We start from the raw sequence: 18,646 nt of genomic DNA on the forward strand, positions 1-18,646 counted from the left end.
GGCCCCGTTTCCCAGATGAGGAAAGCGGGGAGCAGATGCCCTCACCCTCTCTTCCCAGGGATTGGCACGGCATCTGGCAAACGGTGAAGGCACTCCACGTCTTCAGCCCGATCCGCGCGGGGCGTGGCCCCGAGGCGCGGCCCCCGCCCGTCTGGACCCCACGCTTGTGTTTCCGCTGAGGCCTGGCTTCGCTGCGCCCGCCCCAGCCCCGCCGGCTGAGAGCCGGGCGGCCCCACGCCGCCTTCCTCCTGCCCAGAGGGAGGCTCGAGGCGCCACTGAGGCCTTCGGGACGGGGAGCCTCTTGATGAGTTTTTCTCGAAGGCCCACATTTTCGCCTCCGAAGCAGAAAGTCAGTTCCCTTCCGCGGCTGAGAAAGTCACTTTCACAGGAGAAGCCCACAGGCGGCGGGGAGGGGCTGTGCCCTGACCAGCTGCGCGGGGAGCATGCGCCCGCAGGCCACGGGTCAGCCCACGGGGCCCCACCCACGCCGGGAGGCGCCGCCACACCAGCCTCGGAAACGCCTTCCAGAGCACCTGTAGAAAGCGGTTTCTAAACACTTATGTCTAGTTCTTTGTAGAATCATGAAAACTTTAAAAGGAAAATATTAGACTCCTCCAAGGGCATGTCTTCTTGTTTAGCTTTTAGATGTTTCTTTCCAGTTTTTTCTTGGCGAGTTTCCCCTAATCACCCTTTCTGTCCAGTCGAAGGCAGTCGAAGGCTGGTGCGCAGCTCGGGCCATGCTAGAGACACGAGGCCAGGACGCTTGCGGGACACGGTTCCGGCCCTCCAGGGGCCCCCAGCCTCACCCCGCTCGGCCAGGTGCCTGGGACAGAAGGTGACTCACACCTGAGACCTCAGGCTTCCCCGGGGTCACAGGGGAGCCAGACTTGGAGGCATGGCCGGGGGTGGAAAGTCTGGGCCAAGTTCAAGATGAGTTCCAGACAGAGGCTGGCGTGCAGGAGGAGAGGTGGGTGGTAGGGGTGACGCCAAGAATTGCTGCCCGGCAGACGTGGACTCCAGGAATGGATGTGATGGGGAGATAGGGCCCCTGCACCAGGAGGAACGGCATCGGGTTTTCCAGCTTCCTCGGAAGTGCTGTGCGGCAGCACCACCGGCTGCCGGGAGGGGGGCCCGGGGCCTGGAGAGGGTCAGGGACGCAGGCGGCTCTCCGGATTTGTTTTCCCTGTCGTGCTGTCTGAAACCCGGAATGAAATTGCCCAGAGAGGAGACATAAAGCGAGAATGGACAGGCACCAAAAACAGGAGTTGGGGATGTGAGTGTGTAGAATGTGGAGCCGAGGAAGAAGGGACAGAAGCAGCCAGGAGAGCATGGTTGTTCTGGAAAGATCCGCACATGCACAGAGACCTGACCCGGGGTCACCAGGCTTGAGCAAAACCTGCCACTGACACCCAAGCGGGGGTGGAGGGCGGTGGGGAAGAGCGGGGGCCGTGGGGACAACACAAATCTGAGGAACATGGGGGTGCAGCAGGGGAGGGGGCGGCAGGAGCACAGGAGCAGGGCAGGAGGGGGCAGAGGTGGGCACAGAACAGGGGTGGAGCGGGAAGCAGCAGGAGCACGGGAGCGGGGCAGGGACAGCAGGGGACAGGGGCCAGCAGAGGACGGCTATCCCTGCTGACCGGTGGCTGGGGAGGGGTCCCAGGCCGCACGCCAGGGCGGCCGGAGCTGCAGACCAGCACAGGGGTGTGCTGTCTCGGTGGAAAGTGCAGATAAAGACAGCAGAGAGGACACTGATCTGAGAGACAAGCTGTGCGGGGAGGGCTCACGTGATGCCGCCACCGCAGACAGAGAATCCTGCTGAATAAAGAGCCGAGGGGGGGTCTGGGCCCTGAGGCAGGGAAGGGGGTGTCCACGATGGGAGACGGGGTGGGGGGGGAGCGTGAGGGGGCCAGGGGCTACCAGTCCTCAGAGACCCTGCCCAGGCGGGGGGCTGAGCAAAGGGGCAGGAGGGGGTTGTTCCCTGGCTCGGAGGACCTGGTCGGGGAGGTTACAGGCTGGTGGGAGGTACATGAGGCTCTGGCCGGTCCCCCAGCACATAGGAGCCCAAGGCTGACTCACCCTTGTCCGGTCAGTGCTTACAGAGCACTGACCAGACGTCCAGATGACTCGGGAGCCATGAAACCATTAAGATGAAACCAAAATGTACTCCCTTTTTAAGGAACTGGCCAGGAGTGAGGAGGCGACATGTGGACTCCAGGGAGGACAGGATCCTATGTGAAGAGGGAGGAGAGAGACTTCTAGAGAAAGAGGAAAGGTGTAGAAAATACAGAAGTAGTTTGGGCAGACTTTGTTTCTCATGGCCCATCATGGGTAAACCTCGCAGGCAGGGAAAGTGCCCCCAGGCCTTGCTGCCTCCCACTGGATGGTTGTGTGGGGGCAGGTGCTATAGCTCAGTCCTCCTGGCTCCCCACCAGAACCTGTCACCCGCTCCAGCTTCCCCAGAGTAGTGGCCGCTCACTGAGGACCAGACAGAGGATGACATGCAAACTGTCGGGACCTGTTCCCAACACATGCAAACTCAAACACTGACTCAAAGTCAACAGGCTGCTTGACTCCCGATGCTTCCGATCCACGGCCTGCCGTGTCCCCGTGCTGACATCACTTCCTGTTCTAGCTCATTGCATTGTAAGAATAACAAAATACTTGATTCTCAGATGAATTTCATTTTATTTAAAAATCAGGTTCAGGTTTCTCTCTTCACCCATGACCACCATGCCTTCTGATACCATGTGTTTCCAGAGCGTGCGGCCGTGTCTTACACATCACCAGTCTACGTGCTGTCACGTGGCTAAATGATGTTCAGTGCTGATGTGTGGGAGACGTAGGGAGGCCCTGCTCCCCTGCCCTATCTGGAACATTCCCAACCCCCTCGGCCCACGCCCAGTGCTCCCTGCTTTGCATGCCAACAACACTAAGGTTGAGAGAACCTTCTTCTTCCCACATGTGTTTTCCCGACCATGCCCATCACAAGTGTGTGTAGGACTGTCATTGTGAACTAACCCAGCCTTTGTTAAAATGATTGCGCACTCTTGTATCCGGACCGTTTCTGTGTTTTAACGCTGGGTGTCTTCTCTGCCTCTCCCCTGTCAAGTTCTCGCCATGCATGAGAATGTTCTCAAGTGTCCTACTCCAGGCTGCACAGGGCGAGGGCATGTAAATAGCAACAGGAACTCGCACAGAAGGTAAGCAAAGCATCCTGTGCCCCGCGCTGTGGGGACACCCCCCTCTCCCTCCTGCCCGGGAGACGGGTCGGTCTCTGGGAGCGGAGGGTACTGGTGCATGGTGCATGGGGAAGCAAATCTGGAGAACTGTTTTGACAGCGTGAATTTTTTTACTTGTTCCGCTCACTTGTCCCGAATCTTCTGGAAGGTGTCCCCCTTGGTGTGTTGGACGGACCCACAGCCAACTGTAGGGAATGCACAGTGACCCTCCAGGGCTAGGGGGAAGCTCTCCTGTGCACACCGTAGGGGGAATAGTCCCAGCATGCCAACACTGGGTGGACAGTGACCTGACCACGTTGCCCCTAAAACCCTGCTGAAACCCCATCGTCAGTGTGGATGCCAAGAGAATACCAGCAGGTGCCCAGGAGCACTAGCCGGGGAGCGGGGTTCCGGGAGCACTAGCCGGGGAGCAAGGGTCCAGGAGCACTAGCCGGGGAGGGGGGGTCCAGGAGCACTAGCCGGGGAGCGGGGGTCCAGGAGCACTAGCCAAGGAGCAGGGGTCCAGGAGCACTAGCTGGGGAGCGGGGGTCCAGGATCCCTAGCCGGGGAGCGGGGGCCCGAGAGCACTAGCTGGGGAGCGGGGGTCCAGGAGCACTAGCCGGGGAGCGGGGGTCCAGGAGCACTAGCCAGGGAGCAGGGGTCCAGGAGCATTAGCCAAGGAGTCAGTGCCGGGATCCCTAGCTGGGGAGCGGACGCCCGGGAGCACTAGCCAGGGAGCGGGTGCCCGGGAGCAGTAGCCGGGGAGCGGGGGCCCAGGAGCACTAGCCGGGGAGCGGGGGTCCGGGAGCACTAGCCAGGGAGCGGGCACCCGGGAGCACTAGCCAGGGAACAGGGGTCCAGGAGCACTAGCCGGGGAGCAGGGGTCTAGGAGCATTAGCCAAGGAGTCAGTGCCGGGATCCCTAGCTGGGGAGCAGGGGCCCGGGAGCACTAGCCGGGGAGCGGGCGCCCGGGAGCACTAGCCGGGGAGCAGGGGTCCGGGAGCACTAGCCAGGGAGCGGGCGCCCAGGAGCACTAGCCGGCGAGCCGGTGCCCAGGAGCACTAGCCAGGGAGCGGGTGCCCGAGAGCATTAGCCGGGGAGCGGGTGTCCGGGAGCACTAGCCGGGGAGCAGGGGTCCAGGAGCACTAGCCAGGGAGCGGGGGTCCGGGAGCACTAGCCAGGGAGCGGAAACCCAGGAGCACTAGCCGGGGAGCAAGGGTCCGGGAGCATTAGCTGGGGAGTGAGGGTCCGGGATCCCTAGCCGGGGAGCAGGGGTCCAGGGGCTCTTGTTTGCATGACTGTGAGCCAGGTACGTAGGTGTATTTGGAATCACATTTCTGCTCTGACAAATTCCAATTCCCTTTTGTCCCTGGTCTGACTTTTACCAAGTTGCTCATAATACTCAGATCGTTTCAAATACTTCTTTATCAGTAGGGGAGTGATTATGTTAAGGTCTGTCCCACGGCCTATACTTTCAGCTTCAAAAGCTCATGTACAGTTATATCTAAATGGAGAAAACAATTATGAGTTTCTCCTTAACCTCCTCTTGCCTGACTGGTAAATGTGGTTACTTGTGTGAAGTTTATAATGAAACAAATCACAACCCTGTGCCCCTCAGAGATTCTCTGGACTTAGTCTGCCAAAGAAAGGGGTGATCAATAGGTTGGTAAGGTTCACCCTGAGCACTGTTCGATACGGTGTTCACAACATCAGCTCCCTCCTCCAGCCTCGGGACGGTCATGTCTTGTTGGGACATGCCGCACACACAGGAGGAGCGCCTATCCGGGTGTGCAGACGCCCAGAGAATAGACACCATGAGCTCATGAACCATGAGCCCAAATCCACGAGAGCCCACCTGCCGTCTCTTCCATAAACCCTTCATGGTCCTCGAGATGATCCTGCTTCCTTCCCAATGCCATTCCTCTCCCCCGGGGGGACGTGGACGGGGTGCTCGTGACCATGAGCGTTGCGGTCAGTGGCGCTCACGGGGTCAGTGGAGAGCTCGCCTTCGGGTCTGGTCCGAGACCTGCTGTCGTGGGCTCTTCCGACCAAGCGGCTAGATGCTCGTCTCCAGAGACATCCTGGAATGGAATCTGTGTCTGAAATTTCAACTTGCTCTTGTACGCTTGAATGGCACGGAACTTGGCTTGCTGTCACTGGAAAGGACTGAGTGCCCTTTGTGCGCAGCCTGGTGTCAGCATTGTCCGCGGGAGACCAGGAGGAACTGTGCCGAGTGCAGCCGTGACTGTTGCCACCTCTGTAACCCACCCCGCCGGGAAGTCCCACGACAGGTCTGGGGACCTGCACCTTCTCGCGCCGACCAGGGGAGAGGCTGGGGCGGTGGCGGGCTCAGGGTGCCGTGAAGCCGCTGGAGGAGACGGTTAAATCCCCTTTCTGTCCTCACAGCCTCTCTGGGTGCCCCATTGCTGCAGCAGAGAAACTGGCAAAGGCCCAGGAGAAGCATCAGAGCTGTGACGTGTCCAAGTCCAACCAGGCGTCAGACCGAGTGCTAAGGTACCCGATGCTGAGCGCGTCATCTCCTGAGACCCGTGTGAGCCCAGCTCACCAGGGCGTGGGTGTCTGGGCGTGGGCCGGGGCTGCGTGGGGACGGCGGGGGCGGGCGGGGGGGGGGTCACTTCAGTGTTCTGGGTCTCCGCCCACCTGTTGTAAGTGGACAGAGTTGCTTCTGGTTTTCTTTCTGGCTTTGAAAGTACTTTGTGATTCTATTCATGTTAGGTGAAAGGGGAACTCTGCACATTAATGAGACGCCCGAAATGATCTTACCCTAATGTGGAGGAGAGGGCGTAAGAGCAGGCTGCAGCCTGGCACCCCTCACGGTGGGTGCGGAAGCTCTTCTCCCAGTGGGCGACCTCAGGGGGCCTTCTGTCCTCAGAGGCCTGAGAGTGAGGCCCGGTGCAGGGTGGCCGCGTGACGCACCTGAACCTGCTCGGTCACTGCCAGACCCAGCAGAGACCTCAGAGATCACCTGTTCCCACCACCGTTTTCTTTTTTTATTTTTTAAGGTTTTGTGTATTTTGAGAGAAAGAAAAAAACACAAGTGGTGGGGGGAGGGCAGAGAGGGAGAGAGAGGATCCCAAGCAGGATCTGTGCTGACAGCAGTGAGCCCAGTTTGTGAGACTGAGACCATGACCTGAACCAAAGTCTGACGTTCACCCACCTGAGCCGCCCAGGCACCCGCTCCCCGACTGTGTTCTTACGTTCAGAAAATGAGGATTCTTATCTCGTTTCCACCTGCTCCCTGCACACGCGGGGTGCCGGGCCCTCGCCGAGCACCCTGACTCCAGTGGCCGTGGCACAGGGAGCTCCGTGTCCTTGCGCAGGTGGCCCTGGTGGCCGTGGTGGCTGCACACCTTTCCCAGTGCCGGTGTCGCTGGTGCAGGAAGCAGGTGCTTCCAAGTCTCCGTGTTAAAGAGAGGCAGTAAGTGTGAGCACACGCACACGCACACGCACACACGTAGTTCTGCTTCTGTTCAGTTATTTCTTTGGGATAAATCACCTGGAAAACACTGTTCAAATGTCCTGAACACCTGCCTGGTTTTGCTTGGTTACTTGGCACTTAGAAGGGGTTTTACCACAGCAGTTAAATACCCTTCTGTCCCTCAATAGGAAAGTTACTGTGTTTATGGAAAATGAGAAATACTTAAATAGACAAAAATAAGGAAATAAAAATCACTTATAATCCTACTAGAGACAAACCCTCTATAAACATCGGAGCGCACCCTTCCAGACCTCTCCACGTGCGCCCGTGCATCTGCAGCCTCCAGCCCCAGACGGTCAGGTGCACAGGGAAGAATGGCTGCCCCTCAGGCTCCATCCGTCTGAGGCGGATGCTTATTCCCCAGGAAAACTGGGAGCAGCAGAAGGACCGAGGCTGAGGGCTGCTGTCCATTTCTGTCGCCTCCTTCGGGCAGACCCCCAGGTTAGAAAGAACCCCAGGCCATGCCTCCTGAGACCACCCTTTGCCCCTCCTCACCCCTACTCCCCCCCCATCATTCTCAAGAGAAGCTTCCGGGGCTGGCCACGGACCAGAGACGTCCCCGATTGCAAACGTCACCAGCCTCCATTCTGACGTGGCGTGCGAAGCAGCAGCCTTTACCTGGTCTTGGTGGCGTCCTGGCCAAGGGTCCCTTTTTACGAAGAAAGCACAGCAGGTGCTAACAGGACAGACAGCGTGGGCCAGTAATGGTGCACCTGCACCATCTCTGCACGCACCAGGGCTGGGCCTGGCCAGGAGGGCCAGAGAGGCCATGCAGGGGGGACCCCCAGCCACTGTCACAGGAACCCGCCAGGCTCCTCTCCGGAGGATTTAACTCCGGACCAGCGCGTTGGCCTGGTCTCCAGGGCTCCCCTGCGCTCCCCAGCTCCTGACGGCTCGCCGCAGACACCGATGTCCCAGTTAGGAGCAAGGCCTCGGGGGCCTGGTCTCCTCGTGGGCCACCTCTACGTTCCCCGTGGTGTCTCCACGAAGGGCACGCCCACTCGGTGGGCGAGGGAAGAGACCGGAAAGGAGAGAGAGATCATTTAAACCTATACTCATTTAGCTAAGAGTTGAAAAGTCTTCAAGCAGAGTGGCCAGGGGGAGGGCTTAGTGTTTCCACTTCTGTCCCATGTTCCGCTCTCCAGCTGCAGGGAGTGGCCTCCGTCATGGCCTCTGTCCCTCACCAAGTACCACCCTCTCCGTGACGCCTTGGTACACCTTGCCCTCACATACACACACACACACACACACAGCATATCCACAACGCACACACACGTGCAGCACACGCATAGGCATGGCACACGCACAGCACATGCATACACACCGCACATGCACACATGACACATGCACAGCACACTCACACGCACAGCACATGCACATGCCTGGCACACACACACACATGTATACACACTGTACATGCAAATGCACGGCACACACGTGTACAGCACATGCACGCACAGTACACTCACAGCACACACACATGCACAGCACATGCACACGCACTGCACACGCACATGCATGGCACACGCACGGCATGCACACAGCACAGGCACATGCACAGCACATGCATACACACCACACACGCCCAGCACAGGCACACATGCACAGCGCGCGCACACACACACCGTACAGGCACACGCCTAGCATAGCACATGCATAGCACATGCAAAGCACACACAGAATATTAAGGAATGTATGTAACTGGGTGCCCCTCTGTTTAAAGACTTTATTCCAAAGTCTGGAAAACTGAAGGACTATGTAGTCAAAATACGGGAGGCACAAGCTAGTATTTGTCAAAACGTATGACCCATGCCATTTTAATGTCCGTTTTGGTGTCAGCCTCTGCCCCTAAGAGTATGTCCTAAATTTCCTCTTATTCCTTTAAGGAAGATGTCTTACTAGCTCACTCCTTTGTTGTAACTCTTCCCCTCTGAGCCACTGAGAAGGAAGGCCTGGATGTGAGGTCTTTCCCGCCTTCACCCAGCCGGCTAGGCCTCCGAAAAAGCAGTGAGGGGAAGTTAAAAGTCTTATTTTTGTTCTCTTCACTGCGCGGGCTGGAAGCCGGGCAGGTAGCCTGTTCGGTGCTATAAAATCGCGGCGCACGCGGCCTGTGCTCAGGAAGGCGGGTTTGAGCCACGTGCCCTCCGTGTGACGTGAGCCGCGTGTCCCCTGCAGCCGCCAGGAAGCCGACGACTGTTTCTTGTCTGTCTGCAGGCCAATGTGCTTTGTAAAGCAGCTCGAGATCCCTCACTACGGCTACAGAAACAGCGTCCCCACGACCACGCCCCGCTCCAACCTGGCCAAAGAGCTGGAGAAGTACTCCAAGGCCTCGTTTGAGTACAGCAGTTACGACAGCCACACCTACGGCAAGCGGGCCATAGCCCCCAAGGTGCAGACCAGGGATATATCCCCCAAAGGATATGATGGTAGGAGGTGCACACTCTTCTACACGGGAGTCGCGCTTGCCGCTAATGATGTTGTTGTTGTGTCTGTTTCCTGCAAACTGGTCGAGCGTGTGGGCACTTGGACACCAGAGAAAAGCATGCCCGCCTGGGCGCACCTGAGCCCCCAGGGGTGGGCGGGCCGGAGCCCCGAGGGAGGGAGGGAGGGCGCCGCCATCCCTTGGGGTTTCCAAGGCAACTTGGAATTCTGGCCGCTTCCAGAATGCAGAGAGCCAGCCTTTGGCTTGTCTGCATTCCGCTGCTGCCAGAGCAGCGCCTTCGCTTCATGAGCTGCCTCTAGCCAATGGCCCCGATGCAGAGAAGCCTGGGAGAGCTCTTGGCCATTTTAGAAACCCTGTGTTCCCTCCCGAGGTCGCAAACTTGGATGCGGCTTACATTCACCTAGGGAGATTTTAAACATTCTCAGGCCCAGGGCGCACCCCACACCAGTTAGATTGGAACCCGGGGTGCGCTGCCTGTGCCATGACATTTCGACATTTTGTAAGTGGTGATTTCAGGGTGTGTCCAAGAGCACGCAATTTCTACTGGTGTCACCCAGCCTCTTTCAGGCCGGCGCTGGCCCTGGCCTGCCCCCTCTGGCGAGTGGGGCCGGGCAGGGCCGCCTGTCGTGACCCAGCTTTCAGGCGTCCGCCCAGAACAAAGAGCAGGTAGAACAAATGAAATACCACCCGCCCCCCGGAGCGGGTAGCTCGCTTCCCCTCCTGGGCTCTGGGCCCCCTGCCGGGGCGTGAACGCCTTGCCTCCATTGCCTGCGCCAGCGCGGTAAGTCACGGAACGAGGGAGGGACCACTGTGTTTCTCTGATACCACGGATTTGTCTGACTGCATTTCTGCTTCCAATTCTAGGATTTATGGACTGAGTTGGCAAGTGTTTCCGACTAGGATATGGGTTTTAGGAGTTCTGACGACTTACAAGTGTTATCGTGGTGTCTGTAGGAGAGGCAAGGAGATGGACCTTTAAAGATCTTTTGACTCCTCTCTGAAAAAGATCCTTAATTAATACCACAGCACACAAAAAATTCATTTAAATTGGACGCTTTGGGAGTTCCAAAACCTCTTTACAATTCGGCGGTAGTCTTTCTTTGCCTTAATAACAATTAATATGCATAGTGAATGAAATGTAGTCTTTCCTAGACATGTTGCATGTTGATTATCCTTGTGCGTATCGATTCTTTATGTAGAGGAACAAAAACATAGGTGGAGAAAAGGGAGTGTCTCAGGGTATAACAGAAAATAATTATTTTCGTTTTGTTTACTTTGTCCTAATGATTTGCCAATTTCTGGTTTGTTATTTTATCCATGTGATTGCAAATGAGGGGTCAAAAAAATTGAGTCACATCATGAAGGTTCTGCTTATATGATTTCTGATTCAGCAGCACCTCACGGTGATTGGAGGAATGTTCTGGAAGCCCGCCTTCCCGCACCTGCTCACCACACCTGTTGTTAGGTGTGGCCTGATTTCCTTAACTTCATAGTTTTCATTGCATCCTGGGTGAGGTGTGACCAGTAGAGCACATTTTTGTAGATTCGAGTCAAACCTATTTGGGTGTATCCTCGGCTGTTCCATTTAGGAGCTGCGTGATGTGGGGCCGACTATCTTCCCGGGTGTTAGCTTCCCCAGGAGCCTAGTGGCCGTGACGCCCACCACCCTGCAGACCCCAAGGAAGTGTCACAGGATCGGCCCGCAGCTCTCCAGAGCTGGACAAACATTGGATGGTTGGCATTCGTTCTCAGCTACCCTGAAAACACCTGTTGTCAGAAACCGCGGCTGAGCCACGCTCTTCAGCGGGCCCCCAAGGAAGCAAGAATACAGACCAAAAACTTCAATATTAGGCCTTTAAGAAACTAAGAAAGAAAAGAAAAGAAGAAAAGGAAAGGAAAAGCAGTCTTTTACCACAGTGTGCCAAGAAGAACATTGATGACTCCATTTTCTCTTACACTGGATTCATCTAACAGACTTTAAAACATCAAAGAAAGTGCCCATTAAGGATGAGAGTGGTCAGGTCGGTTCTCTTCTGGGATACGAGCCGAAAAGAGCCATCCCTGAACCCGGACACCGGACACCAGGCAGTAGACACCATAGAGCGACCAGCCTGTGGTCCCTCCGGGAGCGTCCTCCTGGGACTTGCTGCGGCCGCAGAGAATTGAGTCATTGCTCCTGAGAATAACCGTGCCATGAGCCTGTTGTGAGGAGGAGCATAACAGGTGGGGGCGGGGGCCGTGGAGATGCCGAACAGGAAAGAAGAGCAGGACCTTCCCCCCAGCAACTGGATATCAGGGCTTAGGTCCCACCACCTTTGGTCAAAACCACTCAGTGCACATTGATTTAATTGCCTGCGTTCTTCCAGACACCGGCTATTTGCTATCTAGCTTTCTGTCTGTCTCTCTATCCCTCCATCCATCCACCTGTCCATTTGTCCATTTGTCTATCCATCCACCCATTCATCCACTCATCTGTCTATCATGTGTCATCTATCTCTCCTTTCCCTGGATGGCAAGTTTCAGGGAAGGACTTAGGGACAAATGGAAGGCAGGGAAACACGCACTTGTGCGGACAAGGAAGCAAGGAGTCCGTGCTGCAGGAATCAGCCTGAGCGTTGTCGGAGTCCAAACCTTCCACTCGAGCACAAGCTTGAGGAGGAGTTACACAAAGGCAGAAGTGCCGGGGGCTGGTAGGAACGGCCAGTGGCCTGGCAAGGTGCCTGAGATCAGGGACAGGCACCTGTGGGGCAGGGGAGGACCTGGCTGTGTGCCGCCCGCCGTGCCGAGGAGCTGGGGGTTCCCTCTCACAGGGCGAGGAGGTCTCTGTGCAGGGTAGTCAAGGAGGGAAGGCGGGGAAGAACACAGGGCTCCTGCACGTGTGTGTCGGCCCTGCCCTCTCCCGTGAGTACAGGCCGGCATCTCCTCTTACCTGCGTGGTACAGTGAGCTAGAAATGGCTCTAATATGTTTAAATTGCTGGCAGGGTGGGGGTGGGGGGCGGCGGGAGGTATTTGTGATGTGTAAAAATTACATGAATTCACATTTCAGTGTTCATAGGTAGAGCTGCATGGGCCCTGGTAACCCTCACCCGTTTGGCCTAGGTGCTTTGGAATGGCAGAGCTGAGCCCTTCTGCCAGAGGTCACGGGGCCCAAGAAACCTAGACTTCGGCCCAGTCCTCTACAGAAACAGCGGCCAGCCCCGGGCTAGGACACCCCCACCCGTGTCTCCGGGCAGTTGGTCATGGCCCCACGCTCGGTCCAAACCTTGTAGGTACCGGAGTCCCCAGGGGGCTCCCTTCATGGGCCTCCCTTGCTGTTGCCAACTTCCAAGTCCTCCAAGCTAAGCACTTGGTGATCGGTTTGAACTCTCTGTTTGCTCCTCAGACTCAGTGCCGCCCCAATATGCCCAACCTCCCATCTTCCACCCTGGCCCCTGCCCGGGCCTCCCACTGCTGTGGCTCGAAGAGCTGCTCCGAGGGCCGTCTGGGGTGAATCCTCTGGACCCGGGCCCTCCCGGCCTCCTCGCTGCAGCCCGCAGCCAGCTCTCCCTGGAGGGCCCCCCCCCACCCACCCCCGCCTGGCGGTGGGCTGCCCCGCAGTCCAGCCAGGGCGCCAGGGCCCTGAGTGCTTTGACTCGGCTCAGCCAGCACTAATCAGCTGATCGGTTCTCCTAACGTCACGGGGTCGCTTGTGCAGCACCGGGCACCTGTCCTCACTCTGGGACCCGCCCTTGGCGGTTCCGGGTAAACAGCTGGTCCTCTCACTGGACCGTAAGCTCCTGTCCCCAGATTCAAACATCACAGTGCTGTGCCGGCCAGGCAGACCAGAGCCACGCAGAGAACACCACCAGACTCCATGAGTGAGTCGGAAAACGGAGAGTCTGAACTGGGATCGGATGCTTTAAGTCCTGTGAGCAGGCCCCGTCTGACGGGACTCTGACCAGAAAGCTCCTTCCGTGTGCCGTCCGCATCTGTCTAAGTGCACTGAAGACCACGCAGGCCTGTGTGGACGGGTGAACGCCGGTGCCGTGAACCCGGGCGCGCGACGGCTGCGGGCTGCCAGCTCCCAGCCCGGGGGCGAGCCCGCAGGAGGCAGACGTCTGCACTGCGAGCCTGGTCTGGTTTTCATAAGGACACACTGACCCGTTCCCTCGTGTCAACACAGCAGAAGGTGGGCATTTCCGGGGGAAAGAGGCAAGCACTTAGCACAGGGTCAGAAGACTGGTCAGAACCTGGTTGTTTTTATTTTCCTACGTGTCATATTTAGTCAGTAGAAGTGGTGTGCAGTCTTTCTTTGTCCCCCCACCCCCGAGACAAGGGTCCCGCCCAGGGTCCTTGAAGAGGGGTTCTCAGCCCGGCGCGGGGCCTGGCGGGCTGCACTGGTGCTGCACACGGTGGTGGCACTCTCGTGGGCAAGTGTGACCTCCGCAACCTCCAGTGACAGGCCGGCACGCAGAGGGACAGTGACGGATCCTGTCTGCTGACTGACTGGGAAGGGAGTGCGTTTGGTCGTGGTCAGTGGCCAGTGACGCTGGCGTTTCGAGCCTTCTGCGAGTACGCGGGAAGCAGGAGCCACGTTATCCGCAAGACTCGACGTCCACACTCGCGTTTTCAGTTTGAACGAAACGAGGAAGGAGCGGTTACGTTTAACGGGAGGAGGCACGCGAGGTGGATGCCCGCCCCGCGTCGGGCCCTCAAGGTCGCCCCCAGGTCAGTCAGCGGCCAGGATTCGGCCCCGGCCCCGGGGGAGCAGGATTCCGATTCCGTTCGCTGAGGCAGATGCACTTTACAAAAGTTCGCGGCCATTGGCCTATGGACACGTGTCCTGCTGACCTTGTTTTGGAAACTGAAATTTGTTCATTTCACTACGAAGTGGTCCGTCCTCTTCCGCCCGTGCCCTGCGTTTCTGCCCTGAGCCTGTGCCTAATGCTCGCCAGGGACGAGACGCCTCATAAGTACGACTTCATTTTCCCCACAATGTTTATATTCTTTTTTTATTTATTTTTGAGAGAACATGAGCAGAGGAGGCTAAGAGAGAGAGGGAGACACAGAATCCCAAGCAGGCCCCACCCTGAGAGCAGCGAGCCCGACACGGGGCTCAAACTCACGAACCATGAGATCATGACCTGAGCCAAGGTCAGATGCTCACCCGACTGAGCCCCCCAGGAGCCCTGATACTCCTATTTTTATATCAAACTTGTAAATGATGTGAAACGACGGACTCCAGCCCTGGCGGAGTGTGCCCCCAGCTGCCACCTCATGGGGCTCCCCGTGCCCCCTGCTCAGGTCTGGGGGTGTCTCTCCAGGGAGGGTCTCTGTCGCGTGCCCCTGCGTTGCCGCCTCAGCCCCCGACCCCTGCCACCCGCTGTGCCATCTGCTGCTCAGACAAGGTGCCCTCGCGGAAGAACGAGGAAGGAGGGTCACGTCCCCGACACACCAACAGGTGTGCTCATGAGTCCTCGTGGAGAGACAGCCGGCCCGCGCGCACTCCTCGTGCTGGGGTCTGAGTGCGGGCCGTCGACCCTCTGGTCCACACCAGGGGACCTGGCTTCAAATGGCCACCTGCCTGTGCAGCGGCTCTGTGACTTCCGGTGGGGGCTGTGGCTAGGCCGGGTGGTCCTAGCTCCCCCGGGCCCGCATCACCGTGCGACCCAGGGGCAAGATGAAAGCAGCCTTCAGTCCAGAGTTGAAAGCTCTCGATCATGAGGGCTTCTTTATTCTGTCACTTGTGTCTGAATGAGGTGCTCACCGACCCACTGTGCTGGTCTGGGGAGGGGTCGGTTCGCATCCGCCGGGTTTGCCCCTCCCTCTGGGAGGAAAGCACTGTGTGTGTCCTCCTCCGAGGGGGTTCGAGTTACGGACCGCTGGTGGCAGCGCTGGAAAGGATGCGCACACTTGCACTGGGGTCAGGAAGGAGCCACTGGCTGATGGAGTGAAGGAGCTGTGAGGGAGACGGGGGGTCTCCTGTGCCCCCGGCTGCACCCTGGGCAATCCCTCAGTGCAGGGCCCCAGGGGAGACCTGGCAGCGTGCAGGGGGACAGCCAGCCTGTGGCTGTGCTGCCCTTGGCAATGGCCGCAGGGCCTGAATAAATAACCCGCCAACGTTTTCCCACCCTCATGCCAGAGATTTCCAAAGAGCAATGAAAGCAACACTTGCTCCCGAGTGCCCTGCTGTGGGTGCCACGGGCCAGGCTCCACTCGGGTGACAGGAAGCTGTCCCTATAGGGAGGCGGGGTAGTGCGGGGCATGCCCGTGGCCACTCTGCCCTGCTCACTTCCGGCTCAGCCATGCCCACAGTGCCAGTCTCTCTCCCTTGACACTGCTGGTTCCTCCACGTGGCTCTTTACTAGAATCACAGGATGAGGCGCTTCTAGAGGAAAGGGGTGTTGGGGGTCCCTCATGCTCAGCCGGATGGCCACCCCCAAAGCACAGGCCCCCGCAAGGCTGTGTCAGTCACACACAAGACTGCGAGCCCCAGGTGGCCACTGAGTCCCCTCCCGGCTGGAAGGAGCAGCCAGTCTCTGTAGCCATGAGGCCTGTGGGGTCCATGTGTCCTGCTGAGCTGAGGGGCAGTCAGACCGGGTGACCCTCCTCCAGCCTTGAGCAGCCGGTCATGCTGGTCACACCCTGACCTCAGCCGCCAGTCCTAACCAGGTGGCGCCTGTAAATGTTTTGGGTGGTAGCACGGCAGGCACGTGTGGCCTGCCTGAGAGACGCAGGCGCCCCCCCTGCTCACCTGCTCTGCCCCGCGCCCGCCCCCCAACTTCCCAGGGTTAGGGGGGAAATGCCAGATGGGCTTTTCTCCACCAAGCAGCGTGGGCCCGTGCTGCCCACCCCACCCTGCCGCTGACGGGTGTGCCCCCGGGCTGGTGGAGGGGGGCGGGGTCAAAGGGGGCCATGCCCCGCACCCCACCCCACCCTGCCGCTGAGGGGTATGCCACCAGGGCTGGCGGAGGGGGGCGGGGTGGAGGGGCCCTGTGCTGCCCACCCCCCCACAGCCGCTGACGTGTTTGCGCCTGGGGCAGGTGGAGGGGGGCGAGGTGGAGGGGCGCCATGCCGCACACCCCACCCCACCCTGCCGCTGACGCGTGTGCGCCCCGGGCCGGTGGAGGGGGGACGGGTGGAGGGGCGCCGGCCCGCTCTGCCTCCGGCGGCGGCGCGGCGGGGACCCGAGTCACCCCGTCCCCGTGTCTCCCCAGCGAAGCGGTACTGCAAGAACGCCAGCCCCAGCAGCAGCACCACCAGCAGCTACGCGCCCAGCAGCAGCAGCAACCTGAGCTGCGGCGGCGGCAGCAGCGCCAGCAGCACCTGCAGCAAGAGCAGCTTCGACTACGCGCACGACATGGAGGCGGCGCACATGGCGGCCACCGCCATCCTCAACCTGTCCACGCGCTGCCGCGAGATGCCGCAGAACCTGTCCACCAAGCCGCAGGACCTGTGCACCGCGCGGGTACGCCCCGGGGCCCCGGCGCCCGCAGGGTCACGCCCTCTGTGTCCCCCACCCCGCAGGACTACTCCTCCGTGCAGATGCCCCCACAAAACGCGAGGCCCAGTGGAGCCCCAAGCATGCCCTTGCCGGGAGCAGCACAGCCCAGGGTCCGTGCAGGCCTGTTAGAGTCAGAGGTGCGGGTGGACCCCGCCCTTAGGACACAGGCGCATTTCTGGAACCAGGACACCTAGTGTCCTCACGTGGGTTCATGGCCACAGGAAGAGTAGGAAACTAAAGTGGCCGTGTTCCCGGAACCCTGAACACAGGAGGAGGTGGCCCCTCTGTCAAATCAGGCACGGACTGTTCCTTTGCTCCCAGCCCATCACTCAGGATCAGGGAACAGAGAAAGTAGAATCCCAGTCTCCGCTGGGATAGCCACACATTCCGGCGACTTTTATCAGTGCAGACTTTTATCTGTCTGCCAGGCTTTGTCCCCTTGCTCACCTGAGGGCAGGACCGTTGCTCAGGCCCGGGCGACTCTGTCACCTCCTGTCCTGTGCTAGCGCTGCCTGGCCGAGCACCCTGAGTGCACAGACCTGACAGTAGTTACTGTACGTACTTGTCATGTGTATGAATGGGGACAGCCAGAAATTTCTTGTTTTGCAAATGCTTCCTTTACTATTAATATTTTTATTCCACGATTCTAGAGAAGCGTCAGGGGCATACAGTTTGTAGTGATCAGGGCTGCTAAAATTCAAGGCCAGCATGGAGGACGTCCGTGGCACACGGGGAGAAAGACTGCCACGCCTTCCGATGGTTTTCCACGTTATTCAAGCCAAGGCCGAGAGAAGCAGCTCCGGCGATAGGAAGGCGGAGTGAGCACGGCAGCCAGAAGCCCGGAGTGCTCCCGGGCAGGAGGCGCTCAGGCAGAGCCGCTCTGTAATTTATCGAGCTACCGGCCTGGATGGGCCGCCTTTCCCAGCCCTCCGCTGCCCCGTCCAGTGGGGAGAGCGGCCCCACCCTGGGGTGGGCGGGGCCTGCCCGCAGGCGCTGGAGTCCGATTTTGTTCTCCGGGATCAGAAGTGGAGGGTTGTGGGTCATATTCTCGCTCTGTCCTCCCTGTGTCCTTCCTTGCCTCCCTCGCCTCCCTCATCCTGAGAGGCAAGGTCTGAAGGCTTCATCTGTTTCAAAACATTATTAAAAAAAAAAAGAAACTCAGCAAATACCTCTTTATATGTTTTAGACAGTTGTCTGCATTTGCAGATTTGCCGGAATGCAGAGTAGGCCAGGCTGGAGTCACTGGACTAGAGGCCCTTTGACCTGTGACCGCACACCTCCCTCCCTTGAGGAGAGTAGATTCTGGCTGCGCCCCCCTCGCCCTCCGTGCCTCTGACGGGTCCCTGCGCCTCTCTCGAGCTTCAAGTGTTCACAGCAGTCAAACTGACGGAGATTTTTAGTGTAAACACGCATCTTTCTCTGATCGCTTAAACGGTATTTGAGCTGGAACGGAGCTGCAGATTAGGCCTGATTTTCTTCCAGGAAGGCTTACTTCTAAAAGCATAGATTTATTTACAGAAAAAAGGAGATAAAGATAGACGGTAAATAAGTGATAGATAAATAGAGATCGATGGATAGATGACGGTGGTCGATAGGTGAATAGATGCGTGCAGCTGCCATCCAATGTGGCGGCCGAGTGCGGGACAGCAGACGTGTCCCCGGGAGCCCGAGCGGGGAGGCCACGGGAGGAGCCCGCGCCGGGAGTCTGCGCGGGCGAAGGCAGGGCGGCGGCTGGGGGCGGGGCGCGCGCTCACCATCTGTCTCTGTCCGGCAGAACCCCGACATGGAGGTCGACGAGAACGGGACCCTGGACCTCAGCATGAACAAGCCCCGGCCGCGGGACAGCTGCTGCCCGGTGCTGACGCCCCTGGAGCCCATGTCCCCCCAGCAGCAGGCGGTGATGGGCGGCCGGTGCTTCCCGCTGGGCGAGGACGACTCGTGGGAGCTGCCCGTGGACTACACCAAGATGAAGGCCCGCCGGGCGGACGGGGGCGACGGCGGC

The 18,646-nt window shown here is 58.9% G+C and overlaps 1 protein-coding gene across 1 annotated transcript in view; it reads left to right on the forward strand.

The window, feature by feature from the left end:
- Positions 1–18,646, forward strand: part of MYT1L (myelin transcription factor 1 like) — a 402,906-nt gene that overhangs the window by 320,417 nt on the left and 63,843 nt on the right. The window contains exons 12-16 of the mRNA XM_029938368.1: positions 3,110–3,200; positions 5,625–5,732; positions 8,932–9,143; positions 16,358–16,608; positions 18,419–18,635. Of these exons, the coding sequence (XP_029794228.1) occupies positions 3,110–3,200; positions 5,625–5,732; positions 8,932–9,143; positions 16,358–16,608; positions 18,419–18,635 (879 nt within the window). The remainder of the gene's footprint in view (positions 1–3,109; positions 3,201–5,624; positions 5,733–8,931; positions 9,144–16,357; positions 16,609–18,418; positions 18,636–18,646) is intronic.

The sequence above is a fragment of the Suricata suricatta genome, chromosome 4 (assembly GCF_006229205.1).
Source record: "Suricata suricatta isolate VVHF042 chromosome 4, meerkat_22Aug2017_6uvM2_HiC, whole genome shotgun sequence".
Classification (NCBI taxonomy): domain Eukaryota; kingdom Metazoa; phylum Chordata; class Mammalia; order Carnivora; family Herpestidae; genus Suricata; species Suricata suricatta.